The sequence below is a fragment of the Cryptomeria japonica genome, chromosome 6 (assembly GCF_030272615.1).
Source record: "Cryptomeria japonica chromosome 6, Sugi_1.0, whole genome shotgun sequence".
NCBI classification, from domain to species: Eukaryota; Viridiplantae; Streptophyta; class Pinopsida; order Cupressales; family Cupressaceae; genus Cryptomeria; species Cryptomeria japonica.
In genome coordinates this window covers 124,458,528-124,481,285 of record NC_081410.1, presented here as the reverse complement: position 1 = coordinate 124,481,285, position 22,758 = coordinate 124,458,528, and the positions used below count along the sequence as shown (strand labels likewise).

At 37.3% G+C, this 22,758-nt stretch overlaps 1 protein-coding gene across 1 annotated transcript; it reads right to left on the bottom strand.

Moving 5' to 3' along the window:
* Window positions 1-21,947: 21,947 nt before the first annotated feature.
* On the bottom strand, window positions 21,948-22,550 carry LOC131029826 (pentatricopeptide repeat-containing protein At2g13600-like). The gene has a single exon (XM_057960476.2). The coding sequence runs from the start codon at window positions 22,548-22,550 to the stop codon at window positions 21,948-21,950; it is 603 nt and encodes a 200-aa protein (XP_057816459.2).
* Between the last annotated feature and the right edge of the window lie 208 nt (window positions 22,551-22,758).

Sequence of the window (22,758 nt, the reverse complement as noted above, 5' to 3'; positions counted from 1 at the left end):
GAGAGAAAATGTAGTTTATATACTTGTCAATTAGGGCTGATAGACTGATTTTTCCGACCTTGGGCTGACAAGGAAAGATAATTTTCCAATTTGCAAACAAAAGGACCCGAAGCCCCAAAGGAGACCGGGCCCAAAATAGGGCTAGGGACCAGGGCGCTGGGTGCCATGGTCCTGGGGGACCAGGGCGTCCTGAAGGACCAGGGCGCTGGGCGCTCTGGTCCCACCTCCCAGGACAGCAGGGTGCAAAGGAGGATCAGGCCAGGGTGCTAAAAAATGTAGTTTTTGGTGTCATAAACAGATTTTGGGGTCTCCATTCAAGTTTCGTGTTGCGTCGCCATCGTGAAGACTGAAATACAGTCAAAATTGCAAGTGTCGCAATTTTAGGATGCTACAGATACCGTTGGATGTTGCAAAATATCCAATTGGACTTGTCAAGCTCGTCGAAGATTTTGAAAGTTGTTTAGAGAGGAGGCGGTACAAGAGACCCAAAACAATGGACAAGGTCACGATAGAAGGGATCTATGGACTTGGGGGCTCTGGCAAGACCACCCTCAGAAAAGAATTGTTTAACAGAAAGAGTTCAGGCTACCATGCATCATCTTTTCTCTTTGATGTCAGAGAATCACATGCAAGAGGTGAATTGCACCACTTGTAAAGTTAGCTCTTGAAAGACCTTTTAAAGATTGAAAATTTAAAGATCAGCAGTGTGCACCATGGAATTGGAGAGCTGAAGGATCACTTGGGAAGAGCAAGGCATTTGCATTTTCTTATAGTTCTAGATGATATCGATCATTTAGACCAGTTGGATGCCTTGTTACCTCAAGGTATGCTCATCTATAGTAGCCTGATAATTATTACAACCCGCAATCAAAGTATGTTAACAGATGCAGGTATCCATTATAAGATGAAGGGAATGAACAGGGATCAAGCCAATGATCTCTTCTGTAGCCATGCTTTCCATGGACAGGATCCTCCTGTTGCATATAAGGAATTGGTTGAAAGTTTCATGCAGTTCTGTGGAGGATTGCCCCTCTCACTCAAAGTTTTGGGTGCCCATCTTTATGGTAGGAAAGAGTATTATTGGGAGTTAGAATTGGAAAAAGCTAAGAAAATCCAGCCTATGGATATAATGGAAAGGCTAAAAATTAGATTTGATGGTTTGGACCAAGAGGAGAAGGAGATATTTATAGATATTGCTTTCTTTTTCAATAAGATATATGATCCATATATGAAAAGGAATGCCATATTAATCTGGAAGGCATCCAGTTGGAGCACTGAACATGCACTACAAACCTTGATGGATAAGTCCCTAGTTGAAATTAATAATTATTATTTTAGCCCCTTCGAAATGCATGATCACCTCCGCGATATAGGAAGACAAATGGCAGATGACTTGAGGCCTACTCGGCTGTGGAGACCACAAATTCTTAGATCTATGGTATGCTACTTTAAAAAAATTAACGAAAACAATAGAAAGCTTTTACAAAATACATTTCAATTTTTGTGGTTTTATAAAAAAAATTCCAGCCAACCCCACATTTAATTCTGATCCTTATATGTAGGAAGCAAAAGGATTTAAACAAATCCTAGTAGAAGCAAAGGGTAGGTGTTTCCATTAGTTCTACGATTCGTCCCTCCAAGCCAAAATTACTTATTTTATAGCGAATTCAAATGATTCTATTGAGACTGACCTCCTCCAGCTTAGAATTCAAGATTTAATAGAAATTCCTTCATGGATTCCTCTACAAAAATTGCATTGCTTACATGTTTCCGAAGTGAAAGAATTGTGGAGCGCTTTTCATCAACAGTTGCAGACCAATACCCAGGTATTTCGCCATCCTTTGGTGAAAATAAGTCATATCATAAATTAGAATATTGTTTGGTCAAAGGTTGTTTACTTCTGACAATTAATTCATTTTTTGAAAGTAACTGTGAATGCCAAACCGATTTCGAGTTGAGAAAGTTGCGTATTGGTGGGTCTCCCTCATTGCAAAAGCTTCCAGATTTAATAGGAATGTTCAGTCATTTGGAAGAATTAACAATGGTCAACTCTTTGAAGAATATTGATATACTAAACAACTTAGTAATCTTAGATCATTGTGTTTGGAATCCGAGGACGAGGATTTGGATGTGAGCAAAGGCAAATATTTATTTAGTTTGGAGGCTTCTACAAGCAGTTGTACCACTAGCCTTGAAACCATATCTTTAGGCGGATTAGATAATATATCAAAGTTACTAATTAGTGGAGAGGTTTGTCCCGGACTTCGATCATTGGAAGTTTTCGGTATGTGGAATCTAAATGAAATGGACTTAAAGAATCTAGAGAGACTGAATACTCTTGATGTGCGGGACTGTCCCGAATTGGAAACGATGTCAGGGTTATCTTCTTTGACAGGGCTTCAGTCTCTTATAGTGGAGGATTGTCCCAATTTGGAAACAATATCAGAGTTGTCTTCTTTGACAGGGCTTCAATCTCTCGTAATTAAGTGCCTGACAATGTATGTGCCTGGGTAAAGAATTGCATTTATGGACTTAAGGTAATACTATTTTTTTTCAATACAAACAAATTGATTTTCAGTGGAAAGCAAGTTAATTTATTGTCAAAGGTGAAGTCGGCGATTTTTTCTTTTGTATCCGATGGGGGAAAATAATTTTGGGTACTACCTCGTAGTTGTGTGTTCAGCAAATTTTGTTCTTACTTTTCAAATATTTGTATTAATTATTTAATGTTTTATGTTGACATTTTAAATGTTTCAGAGGCTGCCATCACATCAAACCATTTTAGTAGGGATGCCAGTGGATACAGCATCGTGCAGATTGGATGTAAATTTGTTTTCTGAGATTGGATGTAAATTTGTTGAGATTAAGAGAGGAAAGCATAATGCATTGTGTAGTCACATAAATCTATCCACTTAATTAAATGAATATTTAGTATTTATTTGATTATTTAACCATCAATTAATAATTAATTAAATTAATATTTAATTAATTCATCTTAATCCTCTTCTCCTATTAATTAAATAAATTATTCAATTTATTTGATTTAATTCACTTAACCAAATTCAGACCATTAATTAAATAAATAAATCATATTTATTTAATTAAATATTCTCTCACATTTAAATAAATTAATATTTATTTAAATCCCTCAAAATCCCATCTCTCACATTTAAATAAATTAACATTTATTTAAATCACCTTTATCCTCTACCCACTTGCATTTTCCTACAAATGCAAGTTGCACAATTATTTTAAATAAATTATTTATTTAAATCACCTTTATCCTCTACCCACTTGCATTTTCCTACAAATGCAAGTTGCACAATTATTTTAAATAAATTATTTATTTAAATCACCTTTATCCTCCACCCACTTGCATTTTCCTACAAAAGCAAGTTGCACAACTATTTTAAATAAATCATTTATTTAAATCACCTTTATCCTCCACCCACTTGCATTTTCCTACAAATGCAAGTTGCACAACTATTTTAAATAAATTATTTATTTAAAATCCTATTTATCCTCACCCACTTGAAACCTTTAATGGTTTCCCTTAAAGTCTTCAAACTTGATGGCTTTAAAGTCTTCAAACTTGGTGGCTTCCTTCTATAGTCTTCTTAAGCCTTTAATGGTTTCCTTTAAAGTCTTCAAACTTGATGGCTTTAAAGTCTTCAAACTTAATGGCTTCCCTTGAAGTCTTCGTAAGACTTTAATGGTTTTCCTTAAAGTCTTCAAGCCTTTAATGGTTTCCCTCAAAGTCTTCAAGCATTTTAATGCTTTATCTTCCTTTTTCTCATTTAAATAAATTAATATTTATTTGAATATTTATCCAAATGCAAATTACACCATTTAATTGAAATAAATAATTTTATTTTAATTGAAAATACCAAAATTCCTCCCACTTGCATTTTCCTACAAAATCCACTTGCATGCCTAAACCCCTTCTAGATTCTTCTAAACCTTTCCTAATTAACCTAATCCATCCCCTAAATATTGTCACATTCCTAAGCAAATTGGAGTCACTTCTCAAAGACTCCAAAGTCTTTGAAAAGCAATTAATGCTTTGTGTGTTCAACAAATTAACCTCTAAAGTCTTCCAAACCACTTATGGCTCTTACATGACCATTAATGGTTAATTCCACTTGCACCCATGGTTAAGGACTTTGACCCCTAACTTAACCCTCATGTAACCCATGTGTCTCTTCAAAGCATTTATTTCTTTGACTAGGGTAACCATCATGTCCCCTCAAGCATTTAATGCTCTTTATCTCTCCTCTCAAGCCTCCTCATGGTGACACTTGTCAACATGGGATTGGGTTGAAAGTCTCACATGGATTGAATATCTTTCAATCCTAACCCTTGTTAAGATTACTCAATCTTAACCCTTCATTTCCCCATTTCTTCTATAAATAGAACCCTTCTCCTCAAGCAAAGGGGGAAGCATTAGAGTATTGTTGTTATACTGGCATTAGCATAGAGCTTTCTCATAGCATCACTATCTACACTTGCATAGCATTTGCTTATCATATTCAACCATCTTGAATCTCCATATGGCATCCATGGCTAGTGCTAAAAGCTGAGAGATACACTCATTTGGGACTTGGAGAGGAGAGGAACAAGGGAGGAGCAACTATGAGCATCTTGATTAGCTATTTTATTCTATGTTTATATGCTTTCTATTTCATGCTTAATATCTCTCTTGATATGCCTGTTTAGGATAATCTTTTGTTGCTAACACTAATGTTCGTTTCTTGTGCTCTTGTGTGTGTTGCCATCAAACAGATTTTCTAATCCTTTTTGCAGAGCATCATTTGGTGAACCCGACATGAATCGAACACACAACCTTCTGAATCCAAACACCAAAAAGATCAACTTTTTTTTAAAACCAATAACATGTTTGAATGTTGAAAATGTCACACAGGTTGCGCTTTTGACACTGTTTTGGCACGTTTGACATTGTTTTGGCGCTATTCACCTTGTTTCAGCATTTTTTTGCCTTCTCTGTCTTTCCCTTTCTTTTAGCGCGTTTGTGTTAAATAGCGCCTCTGTTCAAACACAGACTAGTGCTATTGTAACAAAACGTTGTACAAATCACCTTGTAACCAAAAAAAAACAAAAAAAAAAAATTAGGCTTGTAGAAGCCCACCAAATAGGCGGATTTTACTGACTATTTTTCTCTTTTGTGCAGATTTAAATTAGATTAAAAAGTAGATTTATATTTTTTACTAACTTGTTTTTGAAGTTGGTTTTAAAAATGAATTCACTTTTTATTTTGGTTTAAAATTAACTTCACATTTCAAATTTGGGCTTTTAAAAAAGAATCACACATTTGTTTGGGGCTCTTAAAAAGAATTTCATTGTTCCAAGGTAAAAAGAACCACAAACTTATACAAAACAACTTTATTTCTTGCAAGTTAGGAAACAAACTTCGTTTTGGTGCTTAAAATCAACAAAACAAAATTTATTTTCTTCCATCAACTTAAAAGAAATTTACAATCAACACTTTGTTTTGGGCAATCTAAAAAGAACAAGCCATTTTTCCTTCAAGCTCAAAAACAATTTTACTTCAAGCAAAACGTGTTTTCAATTCAGTTGACTAGGATTTCAAAGTTCCTAGTTTACAAAATATTTTGCCTTGAAGTTAAAAAGAACACCATGACTGTTGGAGCAACATCTCCAAATAATTAGATCACATTGCAAAGATAGATTAAAAAGAACATGTGTTTTTCGTGCTTGACACACTTGTGCAAAGAGTTAGTCGAGTGGTCCTACTTCTAACACACACTATCCTCTCCCTTGGCTTTCATGGTCCTAGGTGCAAGAGAAAAGTGTTAGTAACACTCAAATTTTATCTTTTTAAGAGAGGCCTGCCAAGGGATCGATACTCTTGGGAATGACCTCGAGCGGTAAATCTTTCGAGCCGCTATAGAAATCAGGTGAGAGTGAAAGTTGTAGCCTTGGGTATAGCTGTTCCTACAGTGTAATTGGTCGAAAGGACAAATGGGCCCCACCACCAGTTACAAGGCTCTTAAGTGAGTCACTGTAGAATGAACTTATGTCCAAAAACATTGAACATGACTAAACACCTTTAAGTAGTAGCCCACCCATTCTATTGATTGAGGATATTTGAGATATAATTTAGTGCAAGAGCATAGATGGTTTTGCTCCCAAGATACTCACCATACATATTTCCTTGAGTAGAAACATAACTTTTTGAAAAGTCACTTGTGACTTGATAAAAGTGGTGACTCCCCCATCATAGGGATCATCTATTTGTTATGCTCGTGCAAGACTTAGTATATCACATCCTTACCTGCCATAGCGGGATTCATAAGGTATGTAGTACCAAAGTCGAAGAAATATCAAGATGTGGGCTAAATTTATCACAACTGGCCATTTGACCTTAGGGATAAAAAGTGTTTGAAGTGTGTTCGTTTTAAAGACCAAGTGCAAATTGAGCCGACTTCAGGCTGTGGAAATACACCTTAAAATACATCTAAAGGAAGGGTCATATACAAGTCCAAGGATTGGGTTGATCTAGACCCATACTCATTTGTGCCTTTTAGGCAATATTCTTCTGTTTGTGTGCTTGCTTTTTTTTCTTGTCAAAGAAAAATCAGAAAATCAATCCCAAAAAAAACAAAGTATTCATCCAACCAAACATTTCTCAAAACAACCAAACACATCAAAAACAAAGTGCAAACAACAAAGAGTCAAATTTTATGACCATTCTTCACATCTTGCAAAAGAAGAAGCATCATCAGAATATCAACTTGAAAAGAAGACCATTAAGCTCAAAGGCTTTGATCAAAAGAAGGAAGTTCTTCTATATAAATAGACAAATCTTTGTCTCACATAGAGTCTTTCTGCATCGCATGCGTCTCTACCTTCAAGGCAAAACAAATGAATTTGATTCAAAATCATTGAACCGCAGAGCTTTTATGCAATATAGAGCTCTGAGTTATCACAAAAACCAAGGAGGCAAGATTAATCCCAACTTTTTCCCAAACATCTATATCACATACAATGTAGCTCGAGAAATACCACCAACACCCAAAAGAGAAGAAATAGAGTTTGTCCCATTTGTGACACAAAGTTTTTATTGAAGTTGAAAACAAAACATCCATCATCTTACTCATCCATCATCACTTCATCATCAATCCATCCCAACTCTCAAAACATTAAGAGGTTCTTGTCCCAAGATTCCTTTTTAGATATTGCTTAAATCCAATGCATCACATCACTTTTTAGATTGTTTCTACATCTAGGATAAGCTCATCCTAAGAGACACATCTACACAGGTTAAAACTAGTTCATGAGTGAATCCTCTCATTGCTAGGTAGTCAAAATCTGTAACACATCTCAGATTTCTCTACACCTTATCCGGTCCACACTTATCAAACAAGCAAGCAATTCAAAGAAGGAATTTCGGTTACATCTACCTTAGAGTGCTAGAGATCTACATACCACACAATCCACTAAATCTTTCGTCAAACAAACTCATCATCATTTTTCAATCAACTTCAACACAAACTTGCAAACAAAATGGCTCAAACCCGATCCCAATCAAGGCAACGTGAAATAGAAAGAGAAGCAGAAGAAGAGGACAATCTCAATGAATTTCAAGAAGCACTGGGAGGAAATGCAGATGATGAAAACCCAAGTACTCCCACTCTTGCAATAATCGAAAGGGCTCAACATAACCCTCTCTTTAACAGATTGTTTGACGAAATACTCAGGAGCAATGCGGATGCTCACTTCTTAAAGCTCGCTCAAGAAGGGGACAAACTCCCCTCTGACTTTGATCTTGCCCAATTACGACAAGCATCAGAAAGACAAAGTCACCATGAAGAGGAAAGAGGTAGAGATCCCATCAGATATAACATTCCTCGAGGTAACCCACCACCTCCTCCTCCAAATGAAATGGAGCTGTTGCAGCAACAAGTCAAGAATCTCGCCCAACAGCTTCATAGTGGTGTCAAGACTAACAAATTCTCACTCAATGACATCTGTCCCTATCCTTTTGATAGGAATCTTTATATGCCACCCTTTCCACGAGGATTCGAAACACCCAAATTTGAAAAATATAGAGGAAAGGGAGACCCTCGTGATCATGTCCGAGAATTTCGTTCCGCTTGTCTTGAAGTGGCATATGAAGACACATACCTCATGCGCCTTTTTCCCCAAAGCTTAGGAGGAGCAACCACATCATGGTTTTCTCAACTATCAGGTGGCATAAGAACATTTGAGGAACTCATCCAGAAGTTCTTGGTTCATTATTCTCATAACATTGAACGCGACATCACCATGGTTGATCTGTGCAACACCAAACAAAAACCAGGTGAACTATTCTCAGTATTCCTGCAACGATGGCGCCAAATGTCTAGCAGACGTTCTCTTCAGTTACCTGAATGAGAACTAGTGGAAATATTCATTTCCAACTTAAACGAAGAAATGGAATTTCACCTGGATGTCAAAGACACAGACTCTTTTAATGATATGATCACCAAAGGTTTGAAGTGTGAATGGGCACTCATCAAGAAAGGACTCATCAAAATATTTAATGAACCAAAAGATGGTCCTCGCCCACGCTTCAATAGTGATAAACCAAACTTCTGGAACAAGAACAAGAATATCATCAACAATGGAGTTGTGGATTCTCGAACTATCCAAAATGCACAACCTGTGGTTCAATTTGTAGGACAAAATCCTCCACCTCAGAACAACATAAATGTCCCTTCAAATCAAGGTTGCATCACGTCTCATGATGAACCAAGACCTCGTCAACAAAAATAGAAACGAACATACACTCCCTTAGGGGAACCCATCGAAACAGTATTGCGACAACTCATTTCTCAGAATTTGGTCACTCTACCTAAACTATCAAACTATGAGCCTCAAGTCAAACCGGCATGGTGGAGAGATACTGAACACTATGAATTCCATCAAGGAAGAGGACACAAGACAAGTAATTGTCACCGATTGAAAGATCTTATTCAGGATCTTATTGACCGAGGAGAAATTGAAATTGAAGAAAATGACCCAAAAACAACAAATAATGATCATCTGATGTTCAAAAATCCACTTTCATCAAAAGATCAAAGGGGTCCTTCCACTTCCCGGTGAGGCACTGATACCACTGATTATACGTAGGCTGCGTATAACTACACTGTAAATCACCTGTATGATGCCAGTGAACAAGTTGCAACTATAACCTTCAAAAATCCCAACTCAAATTGCAATGTTGTTACACGTCGTGGCAAAGTCACCATAAAGGAAGCTCCACAAGGCACCACTTCCATCCCAAAGCAGTACAATCTTGTGGAACAATTAGACAAAATGCTTCTGCTTATATCCATTTTAGAGCTATTGCGCCTATTGCCACCTCATAAAACAATCTTGGATCAAGCACTCCAAGAGGCGTCAGTCCCTGCAAACCTGAATACAGACCAATTTCAAGCCATGGTTGGAAATCTAAAGTCATCACCTTGTCTCACTTTTTCTGAAAGTGACAACTCTTCCTTCCAACAACCTCATAATGCTTTGCTACACATTGAAGGCTTTATCAACCAACACAAGATCAAGCGAGTCTTGATAGATAATGGAGCAGGCCTAAACATTTGTACACTACAGTTGGTCACAACATTGGGATATGCAATAGAATCAGTAGATCCTCGTAAGAAGATCACAATCAAAGCCTATGATGATGTAGAGCATTCATCCAAAGGAGTTGTGGTATTACCAATCCGAGTGGGCCCTGTGGTAAAGCACATCATTTGTCAGGTTCTGGATCTTCCTCTGCCATATAATCTATTGTTAGGAAGACCTTGTATACATGCCATGCAAGTCATTCCATCTACTTACCATCAATGTATCAAGTTCCCACATAACGGTACAGAGATCACAATCCTGGGCGATGCAAATCCTTTTGCGTATTGCCATAATATCAACCATCAACCAGAGATTAATGTTCCTAATAATAGAGAAGCCATTTCCTCCACATCATATATAAGTCCAGCCTCTCTTGCCAGTTCGAACACCACTATACCCAAGCAAGAAAAGCTTAAAATGAAAATAGCAGAGGAAGGTCCTGGGGAATACAACTTGAATCAACTCTTTTTTGTGGGACAAATGCCCACTTCTCCTAGAACACATGGTAAACCACAGCAGTTACTCCAACAACCACTAATCACGCCCGCATGTGCTTTGATGCCTTTCATCCTTGGAAAGAGTCAAGAAGAAGAAACCCAAGATGAGGACTTAGCAAAATGGATCTATAAAGATCCCATCACCACTGATCTACCACAAATTAAACTTCCTATAGATCAGTATGGCAAAGGTCTCCTCATTATGCAAAGAATGGGGTATGATGGTCAGAGTGCTTTAGGATATTGCAAATAAGGATGACATGAACCTCTGCTACCGAAATTAAAGCCCAAAGGTAATACGGGCCTAGGCTTTGAAAAAGAGATCTTTCCTAAACTCAAATTCAAAGAAAAACCCAGCAAACCATTATATCAACCTACTGCAAAAAGGACACCTTTCATTATCAAAGCAGCATCAAGCACCATCACAACTGCCCCATCGAGGCTCAAAATCCCAACACCACCATCTACAATACCAGTCATCCCACCAATCAAACCAGTAATCCCATCCACAGCAGCCATCACATCAATAGTACCATTAGTAGCAGCAACTGTATCAGAACCCGCAGTAGCATCTATGGCACTAGCAGTTCCAGCAGAAGCACCTGAGTCAACACTACCAGTACTCCCCATATCGGATTCCTTAATCTCCATCGACCTTCTTGCAGCACCGATCATTTCATCTACAAAGGTACATCAACCGATCACACCTGCAATATTTTACTCAAAGGACATCCCAGTATGGTATAGTAATCGGATGCTGGAAAGTGATTTAGAGACCGACTCACATGAATGGGAGTTTGATTTTGTTCAGCTTAACACTTCAAATGAGGAAGACACATCAATAACTCCACCCCGCAAAGACATCCCTGTTTACGGAGAAGCACAGATAAAGACTTCTTGGGTTCCTAAGCTGGAAACATCTTCCACAGACCCTACGTCTCATCCAACGCCTGATTCTGACAAGGAGAGTACCATCGATGACTTTCACCACACTGTCTTAACCCTCACCGATACATCTAACAAACTTAACCTAATCGTTGAAGTAATGCCCATTATCCATCCTGAACTCATCGAATGGAACAAACCAAATCCCCCATGTCTTGACCTCTTCCAAAACAATGAGGCCATCATTGACTTTTTGGAATTAAGGGATAACCTACCAAGCGGGGCTCACAAAGCTGGATTCGCCATAGAACTAAATAGCGCAACATACTTCGGGGTGGATGCCAAACCTTTCAGCTGCAAAAATATAACAATAAAACATGGATCTTCCAGTGAAAACCACACCGTGGCACTGTTTGATTCAACAAAAGTAAAAAGAAAGAGCGTATCCAACAGTGAAAACCTCTCTGAGGCGCCTGAGGATGAAGGGTTTGACATTCTCCCTGCTAGTACACAACAGGAACAATCAACGATTCTCATCAAGGAAACCAAAGAATACAATGTGGGGACTCCTGAAAATCCTCACCTCATACATCTGACATCTCTTCTCACTCTAGAGGAACAGCCTAAATTTATAGAGTTCTTCCAGAAGCGTCAGATCAACTTTGCATGGTCATATGCAGACATGCCTGGGCTTGATCCTGATTTAGTCATGCATCACCTCACCGTAGCAGAAGGAGCCAAACCTGTCAAGCAGAAGCTTGGTAAGATGCATCCCCAGATTACAGTGCTAGTCAAAACATAACTCAAGAAACTCCTAGATGTTGGTTTCATTAGGCCAATTGATTATACAGAATGGATCTCCAACATTGTGCCTGTCGGAAAACCAAAAGGGGGCATCCGCATTTGTACTGACTTTAGAGATCTGAATAAGGCATGTCCTAAGGATGACTTCCCCCTATCAAATATCGACATCATAGTGGATCTGACAGTAGGACATGCCATGCTTTCACTCATGGATGGCTTTTCAGGATACAATCAAATAAAGATCGCACCAGAAGATCAACATAAGACAGCCTTCACCTGTCCATGGGGCACATATTGCTGGAATGTAATGCCTTTTGGTCTAAAGAATGCAAGAGCGACCTATCAAAGAGCAATGACCACCATCTTCCATGACATGATGCATACTATGATGAAAGATTATGTGGATGACTTACTAGCAAAATCACTCACCAGAGAAGGGCATCTCAACATATTAGATAAAATATTTGATAGACTGGAACAATATCATGTTCGACTCAACCCAAAGAAATGTGTCTTTGGAGTAACCTCCAGGAAACTTCTAGGATACATTGTCTCAAGCAAAGGCATTGAGGTCGATCCAGCAAAGGTTAAGGCAATCATGGACATGCCACCTCCAAAGAATATCAGTCAGCTAAGGACACTACAAGGACGGCTCCAATCTATCCGCAGATTCATTGCACAACTGGCTGATAAATGTCACCCATTCACACACCTGCTACACAAGAACATCCACTTTCAGTGGGATGCCAGATGCCAGCAAGCATTTCAGATGCTTAAAGATTATCTCATGAATACGCCATTGCTGATCCCACCAGATCCGAGTAGACCATTATTACTCTATATATCGGCAACAAGTACAGCATTGGGTGTACTACTGGCACAACATAATGCAGAAGGAAAAGAGTGTGTTGTTTACTACATCTCTTGCACACTAGTGGGCTATGAACTCAATTACACACCTATTGAGTGAGCTTGCCTAGCAGTAATCGTGGCAACTACTAAACTACGGCACTATCTGTTAACACACAAGGTTCAGCTCATTGCAAAGATCAATCCACTCAAATATTTACTCAGCAAAGCAGCACTGATAGGCCGCTTGGCCAAATGGGTGATGATTCTAAGTGAATTTGACATTGAGTATGTGGACCATAAAGCTATCAAAGGTCAAGTTATTGCAGATCAGTTGGCCGATGCACCCCTCACAGGTGATCATCCCCTCATTTCCAATTTTTCAGATGAAGAGATATTCATGATCATAGAGGCACCGCCATGGAAACTATGTTTTGATGGTTCATACACTAGGCACGGCTCGGGGGCAGGCATTCTATTTATCACACCTCAAGGTGACAGCATCCCGAAGTCTTACAGGCTCACATTTCCATGCACCAACAACATAGCAGAGTATGAGGCCTTGATCACAGGACTCAGGTTAGCCATACAATGGAAATTACAAGAATTGCAAGTATATGGCGATTCCCAATTGGTCATTCGGCAAGCAACTAATGAATATCAGACCAAAGATGATAAACTCATGCCATATAAGCAAATAGTGGACAATCTAAAGACATCATTTACTACTATCACTTTTGAGCAGATACCAAGAGATCAGAATCTGGTTGTTGATGCTATGGCTACCATCGCATCTCTACTAGATCTTCCCCAAAATTCAACACGCTATGAGTTCTTGGTAGAACAGCTTTGGATCCCCGCTTATGATATCCCCGAATCTGAAATGATATGTCACCTTGTCGGTTCCGAATCCCCATGGTACGGTGAGTTCTACACCTATCTCCGCAATCACACCCTTCCTCCTAACCAATCAAATAACCAATGTAAAACCTTCATTCACCAAACCGCTCGATATACCATTATTGCAGAAATCCTATACCAACGTAGTCTTTATGGTACTCTCCTTCAACGTCTGGAACAAGGTGAGATAACAAAGGCTTTGGAAGAGGTACATGAAGGAATATGTGGAACTCATGCAAGTGGTCCGTCACTAGCCAAGAAGATCATGCGAGCTAGATACTATTAGCCATCTATGGAAAAGGATTCCTACTACTTTGTCAGAAAATGCAAGAAATGTCAAGTTCACGGTGACCTAATACATGCACCAGCACAGGAACTGCAACCAATCATGACACCATGGCCTTTCTGTCAATGGGGCCTTGACCTTGTGGGTAAGATTCATCCATCTTCATCCAATGGCCATAAATTCATTATTACCGCCACCGAATACTTCACAAAGTGGATCGAAGTTGTTCCACTTACCCAAGTCACCGGCAAGCAGATCGCCTCATTCATCCTCAATTACATCATCTGCCAGTATGGTGTGCCCATGTCTATCATCACAGATAACGGTCTTCCTTTCAAAAATCAGGATGTCCGCAAACTTTGTGAGAAATTTCATATCCAACACCGCTTTTCCACCCCCTATTACCCACAAGGCAATGGTCAGGCCGAAGCATCCAATAAAAACATATTAAGAATCCTAAAGAAGACAGTCAATGATGCTGGTCATGATTGGCATGTTCAATTGAATCCAGCGCTATGGGCATATCGAACTAGCATTCGAACTCCTACAGGTGCAACTCCTTATTCATTGGTCTATGGTTCTGAAGCTATCTTACCTATTGAGGTCAAGATACCATCCTTACGGGTTTCCTTGCATAATCTAATAGATGATGAAGTGTACAGAGTCTCACACCTCCAAGACTTAGAATTACTTGATGAGAAGCGACAAGCTACATGCAATCATCTCAAAGCCTATCAGCAGCGCTTGAGTAGAAGCTACAATCACTGAGTTAGATCTCGTACATTTGAGGTAGGTGATCTTGTTCTATGAGAGAATCCTCGCAACCAACCAAACAGAGAACATCAGGGCAAGTTTGAATCAAACTGGCTGGGCCCATATGTTGTCACTGTTGTATTCGGGTCCGGAGCATATCAGTTGGCTACATCAGAAGGAGAACCACTTACAGATCCAATCAATAGCATGCACCTCAAACAGTTTTATACCTAAGGTGTACAGAGCATCAGGTTCCCCTGCATATCAAAAAATATCAAAAACATTCAGAAAATGTCCTGAAGAAAATACAAAAACATTCAAAAAAAAGTAAAGAAAAATCATGCATCCAAACGGTGAACAACCACTCCGGTGGCACCTTGGGTAGGTGCGATGGTGAAAACCTAGCAAACAGGTGCCACTCATCAAGACAATGGCTCTAGTATCTTTCAGGCTCATTGCGATCACATTCATACACATATCCATCCATCCATCCAACCATGGCTTGTTATTTGATCTCCAATCAAGAAAGTACTCTATGCGTCTTGCGTCCCACTTTTTCATAGTCATGTCTAAACTTGGGGGGCAATGCTCTTAACCTATTGATGGAAGTGGATTCTACATTACTGGTGATTCATTTGCACAAACATTCAAAACTATTCCACAAAATCCAAAAACATCAAAAAATCATCGAAAATCACACAAAAACATGGCAACACCTTGTACATACTCATCCGTGCAGATACCAAACAAACATTGTGATATACTCCACAAAATGACCACTTATCAATTGACCAAACAATCAACATCAGCAATCAAACTGTCTTCAACAAGGATGCATCCTTCCTTACCAAAACAAAGACAAAATGACATTTTCTTTGACAAGAAAATTGTGTTAAGCTATCAAATACTTGGTTGATTTATGGGCTAGTTATTTATATCAGGTTCCTACAGCATTGTTTGTGTATCTTCGGTGCATTATTCCGATGAAGTACTAGGGCATGTACTAATGGTGTCTACGTGGGAAGTTCACCAAGCTACATGATCTTATGCAAAATGTAGTCATAGATCATTACGGCTTGCTGACTACAGCGTATACCTCGACCATATGAGCATGAACCATTACCAAGGATCCCTATTCTTTATTCTTTATGTATATATTGTTTGTTTGCAGGTACAATGCTCTTCCTTTGGTTCCTTCCTACATCATCCAAACTGGATAAAGGTTTTATCTCTTATTACAGTATGCACTTGTCTCAGGATATGATCAGCTTAAGATCAAGGAGGACGATCCAAGTCATGCATGAAAGGAGATAATCCTTATCTGTTCTGCAAGCAATACTCAGGTCAACTTGATCTATTATATCAAGTTGCTTGTATTAACTTGCTATATCAAATCCATGTAAGAAATACTCAGGTCATCTTGAATCATTATGTCAAGTTCCTTGTATTAACTTGCTATATCAAATCCATGTAAGAAATACTCAGGTCATCTTGAATCATTATGTCAAGTTGCTTGTATTTTCTTACAACATTTTAAATCTCAATGATGAAAAATAAATCACCATGGATCGTCATCTCATCTCATCTATATATATTGCATTTCATTGCATTCCACCCATCCATACATTCATAATAGCTGCATATCATGCATACATAGTCATAAGAATGCATACTCTATTTTACTCCTCTTCTTCCATAGGACTTGGTCCTAGTCCTCCATATCTTCTATCTAACATCGAATCCCCCCTCACCCTCCCTATCTTGATCATCAACATCATCCTAATCCCTTCATCGCTTCCCATCCTCACTCATCCACAAAATTAAGCCAATTACTTTGTCTACATAGATACATCGACTCCCACACACCTAGACTATAATTAGATACTCTAATCAAGTATCTTCGGGTCTCAACAAGTAATCGATCATGGTAATCCTAGACTACATTAGGCATTTATCATAATGACCTAGTCTCAACGGGGTTGCCATGATTCCCCACAACCATCCATCACATGCACACACTATCAATTGATCAACTAATCAAACACAATCCAATGGATAATTACATCAATTGTCTACGTCTCAATGAGTATTTTGCTTCATATACCTTGACTTCATCGGGCAATTACATCAATTGTCTAAGTCACATCAGGTCACTTTGATTCACTTACTCAAACTTTATCATGTCCAAGTGACCAACTGACATCAACTGTCACGCTTTGACTTGACCGGGGCAATTAAACTGATTGCACCAGATTGTCCAACCAATTTTGATCAATTGTATAGCATCAATCCAAACCCCACACTACATCTGCTATGTATCTCTTGCATGACCTCAGGGTACTCGCTGGCTTGTTGTTTCTTCATATTCACTCCATTTTCTTCCATTCTTTCATCATTAGTTCTAATTTCTTCTATTCTACCTCCCCTCCACTTTTCATTTTTTCTCAAGAGATCGCCCGATTTTTCAAAAAAATTCGGCCCATCTCTCGAGGGGGCATACCACCCACACACCTATTTTTCTTTCTTTGAAACGACACGATAAAACCGCACCGTCTCAAAGAGGGGCAAATGTAGTCACATAAATCTGTCCACTTAATTAAATGAATATTTAGTATTTATTTGATTATTTAACCATCAATTAATAATTAATTAAATTAATATTTAATTAATTCATCTTAATCCTCTTCTCCTATTAATTAAATAAATTATTCAATTTATTTGATTTAATTCACTTAACCAAATTCAGACCATTAATTAAATAAATAAATCATATTTATTTAATTAAATATTCTCTCACATTTAAATAAATTAATATTTATTTAAATCCCTCAAAATCCCATCTCTCACATTATTTAAATCACCTTTATCCTCTACCCACTTGCATTTTCCTACAAATGCAAGTTGCACAATTATTTTAAATAAATTATTTATTTAAATCACCTTTATCCTCTACCCACTTGCATTTTCCTACAAATGCAAGTTGCACAATTATTTTAAATAAATTATTTATTTAAATCACCTTTATCCTCCACCCACTTGCATTTTCCTACAAAAGCAAGTTGCACAACTATTTTAAATAAATCATTTATTTAAATCACCTTTATCCTCCACCCACTTGCATTTTCCTACAAATGCAAGTTGCACAACTATTTTAAATAAATTATTTATTTAAAATCCTATTTATCCTCACCCACTTGAAACCTTTAATGGTTTCCCTTAAAGTCTTCAAACTTGATGGCTTTAAAGTCTTCAAACTTGGTGGCTTCCTTCTATAGTCTTCTTAAGCCTTTAATGGTTTCCCTTAAAGTCTTCAAACTTGATGGCTTTAAAGTCTTCAAACTTAATGGCTTCCCTTGAAGTCTTCGTAAGACTTTAATGGTTTTCCTTAAAGTCTTCAAGCCTTTAATGGTTTCCCTCAAAGTCTTCAAGCATTTTAATGCTTTATCTTCCTTTTTCTCATTTAAATAAATTAATATTTATTTGAATATTTATCCAAATGCAAATTACACCATTTAATTGAAATAAATAATTTTATTTTAATTGAAAATACCAAAATTCCTCCCACTTGCATTTTCCTACAAAATCCACTTGCATGCCTAAACCCCTTCTAGATTCTTCTAAACCTTTCCTAATTAACCTAATCCATCCCCTAAATATTGTCACATTCCTAAGCAAATTGGAGTCACTTCTCAAAGACTCCAAAGTCTTTGAAAAGCAATTAATGCTTTGTGTGTTCAACAAATTAACCTCTAAAGTCTTCCAAACCACTTATGGCTCTTACATGACCATTAATGGTTAATTCCACTTGCACCCATGGTTAAGGACTTTGACCCCTAACTTAACCCTCATGTAACCCATGTGTCTCTTCAAAGCATTTATTTCTTTGACTAGGGTAACCATCATGTCCCCTCAAGCATTTAATGCTCCTTATCTCTCCTCTCAAGCCTCCTCATGGTGACACTTGTCAACATGGGATTGGGTTGAAAGTCTCACATGGATTGAATATCTTTCAATCTTAACCCTTGTTAAGATTACTCAATCTTAACCCTTCATTTCCCCATTTCTTCTATAAATAGAACCCTTCTCCTCAAGCAAAGGAGGAAGCATTAGAGTATTGTTGTTATACTGGCATTAGCATAGAGCTTTCTCATAGCATCACTATCTACACTTGCATAGCATTTGCTTATCATATTCAACCATCTTGAATCTCCATATGGCATCCATGGCTAGTGCTAAAAGCTGAGAGATACACTCATTTGGGACTTGGAGAGGAGAGGAACAAGGGAGGAGCAACTATGAGCATCTTGATTAGCTATTTTATTCTATGTTTATATGCTTTCTATTTCATGCTTAATATCTCTCTTGATATGCCTGTTTAGGATAATCTTTTGTTGCTAACACTAATGTTCGTTTCTTGTGCTCTTGTGTGTGTTGCCATCAAACAGATTTTCTAATCCTTTTTGCAGAGCATCACATTGCACATTAGCAGCTCATCAAATGCAATCACCATATATGCTTTGATTGGATCTCCTAGTAAAAAAAATGACCCTTTCATGAAAATTCATTCTGTCTGGATCGAGGATGGAGGCGAAAGAATGATTACAGCGTTACTCCCCCACCATGATACTAGGAAGGGTTTTACAATGTCTCACATCAAAATAAGGAAGGGGATCAAGGCCATAGTGAATAAAGGGGAAGAAGGCAAAGCTTTAACTTTAGTGCAAAGAATTGTGGATGAATTGTATAGATAAATAAAAGGCATTGAAAAATCTGATTTACTTTTGAAAAGTCTTTTTCATATTTGTTTTATTTGAAGTCTTTAATTTATAATATTTCTTGTATGATAATTTATTTATTTTTGTTGGAAAAAAGTTTTTTAATGTTTTCTTATAATTGTTGTATGGTAATTTAAATATTTTTTGTTGGAAAAAAGTTTTTTAATGTTTTCTTATAATTGTTGTATGGTAATTTAAATATTGATGACAGTTTACATCTCTTTTATTTCTAAATTTTAAATTAAAAAATAAATTTGATAATTTAAAATTATATATGTATATAGAGAGATTAATTAAATATAATTGAATATTAAAACATGCTACAGTTAATGCATGTTATTTTAGGAAAGTAAATAAGAAGGATAGGACGATTAATCCCATAATCATTAATTATTCAAGTATTGATATAGATTTGCTAAATATGATATCTTGAGATTTTGAATAATGTATTCTTGACTATGTTGGTAAACAGATTTGTCACTGTGAATTCACCTTCAAAATTGACCCTATTCACCCAAAAGGCAATGACAAACGTTCCAACAGTTGGAGAGATCATGGTGTAGCCACAATCTTCCTCTGCGTTTGAGAGGGGCAGCTCCCTCGTATGATGGGGGTATTTAGGATTTTTCAAAAAAAATTAAAGAACGAACAATAAAGAAAGATTGAACGCCATATAAGGTATGAATCTAGATTAAAATAAATCCCATATAATCAAGTTTGAGATACCACAACTTGAAATAAACTTCTTCACATTCAATGTTAAAGGGAAAGCATTAGGTAATCATCAATCAAACATAAGAACATTGATAATAACCCATGAGAATAAGTTGAACACACATCCAAATTGATCTCTATTGCTTAATTGCTTGAATAATACTATCCAAGTCTCTTATACAAAGCTTGTGAAAAAGTGGAATCCCCTACATTGAATAATAATGAGGTATATATAGGTGAAGTGGTAACCACCTGAGGTAACTACCCTAACCACCTTTATAACTAATTTATAACTTCTTCAACTACTTGAAATAACTTCCTCAACTTTGGAAGAAATAACTACTTAGAAAAACTACCCAAAATGAGAACTTAGGATAACTACCTCATCCAATGCTTAAAAAAAAACTACCCCTTACAAATAAGTTAGGATTGACCTAACTTTCACAAAAGAAAAGCCCAAATTCTAACTTTAATTACAATAAGTGACTTAGGTCACTTTTACAAAGATCAACTTGAAACATTAAAACATTAAAGTTAGGACCAATGTAAGGCACTTATCCATCTTCATCTTCTTTATTGATCTTTGTGACCGTCTCATCATCTATTCATCTTTATTGACATCAAGAAGTAGTTTTCGCCAACACATCTTCTTCAAGTACATATGTGCTTCAACTATCCCATTAAGCATCTTTTGCTTCCATGAATACACCTTCCAAAAACCAAGGAGTCTTGCATCAATGTGACTAACTTATTTCAAAATATTGCATATTTTGTTCACATTTCCCCATAACCATCTTAACATGACATTAAAGTGATAAGAGTTGAATGTATTCGCTAAATGATAAATTTATATACATCTATACATTCTTTGTCACATTCTATCAATACTTCCTGCACTTCTCTTTATCTCCACATCAACAAGATTCCGGAAATTGACTTTGGGATTATTTTTTTTTACATATCTTCTCATAAGCTTTTAAATTCATTCTAATATGTCTTTTGTGTGCAACCTGTTATTATTTCATTTTTCTCCATGAGATGACATGTTTTGGAGGCATTTGTCAAATGGATCTTTTTCTATGCAAATTCTTTCACGGCTTGTCCGGTGTACTTCAGTGGGTGTCCATACCATGAGCATGAAATAATGTTTCTCTCAAGCATCCTTTTGAATAATTCATGATGCCATGTCTATGTTTGTCATGCTACACACATGTCAACCAATGCCTCTCCTTTACTTTGTATTCTTGGGTGACAATGTTGATTGCTAGGACATAGTTAAAACTAACATCTTTCATAGGCAATTTAAGGAGTATTGGCAATGTTTAACTCTTTGTTCTCCCTCTTCATAGACGTTATGGTATGTGTGAGAATCTTTACTTTGGCAACCTAGGAAGAGTTACCAACTTGTTGACAAAACCAATATGCCACCTTGAAACCTTTTCTTCACCTTGTCTATACTTACATTCTTTCCTTGTGCTATTACAAAACTCCAGTTTTAACAAAGGCAAAAGGATGCTAGCAGAGGTTACAGAATTTGTCTTTACACCTGCCAATTGCATCGACTTGAAAATTTCTAAAGATTTTTTTTTAACAGACCGATTTGTGCATATCCTGCAATCTTCTGTTGTCATGAGACCACATTTCTTTGATGTTTTTCCTTTGAAGATGCTTTAGTGCATGACCATACATTGCCATGAAGACGTGAAGAGCCCTACAAAATGGTTGGGAAATGCGACATTACTTCTGCAAATTGCATTTGTTTGAAAGTTTTGAAATCTTTTTCAACATCTCCATTTTGCGCAGTCTGCAACTCAAACCGCTCATTCATTTTTTCTATGTTCTTCCACACTTTGCATTCATATCGGCCAAGGTAATAGCAACTAAGTCATTCGATGATGGACGTTCACAGCCTACTCTGAACCTTAGCACTGGCGTAGAGGAACACTGGTAGAAGTTGTTGAATTTGGGCTTTACACCTGAAAATTGCATATGCTTGAATATCTCCAAAGCTTTATCAACAAACCCATTCTGTGCATATCTAGTGACAATTGCAGTCCATGAAACCACATCTTGTTGAGGTATACCGTCAAACAATTCATGTGCCTTCTGTAGATTTCCACATTTTGCATACATGTCTATCAAGGCTGTCAAAACTATAACATCTGAAGAAAATTCATCTTCAAATACTTTTCGATGGATTTCCATACCCTCGTCCAAGGCTCCCATTTTGGCGCACGTAGGGAGGATGCTGGAAAAGGTTGATGAGTTGAGCTCTACATCTGCCAACTGCATTTTCTTAAAAATCTCTAAAGAGTTTTCTAGAAGGCTATTTTGTTCATATGCAACAATCATAGCAGTCCATGAGACAACACTTCGTTGAGTCATTTTGTCAAACAACTCATATGCCTTGTGTATGCTTCCACATTTTACATTCATGTTCAACACGACATTTGCAGTTGCTTGAAAGTTTCTAAAGAATTTTTGCCAAGTTTATTTTGTGCATGTCTTGCAGTCATTGCATTTCATGAGATCACATCGATTTGAGGCATTTTGATGGGTGAACGTAACCTGTTCGAAAGCTTCCATTTTGCGCAGGTAGAGAGGATGGAGACAAAGATTGTAGAGCTCGGCTTTGCAACTGTCA

What these genes read in the sequence shown, in the direction of transcription:
- LOC131029826 (XM_057960476.2), bottom strand. Translation starts at nt 22,550, where the DNA reads ATGAATGTAAAATGTGGAAGCATACACAAGGCATATGAGTTGTTTGAC.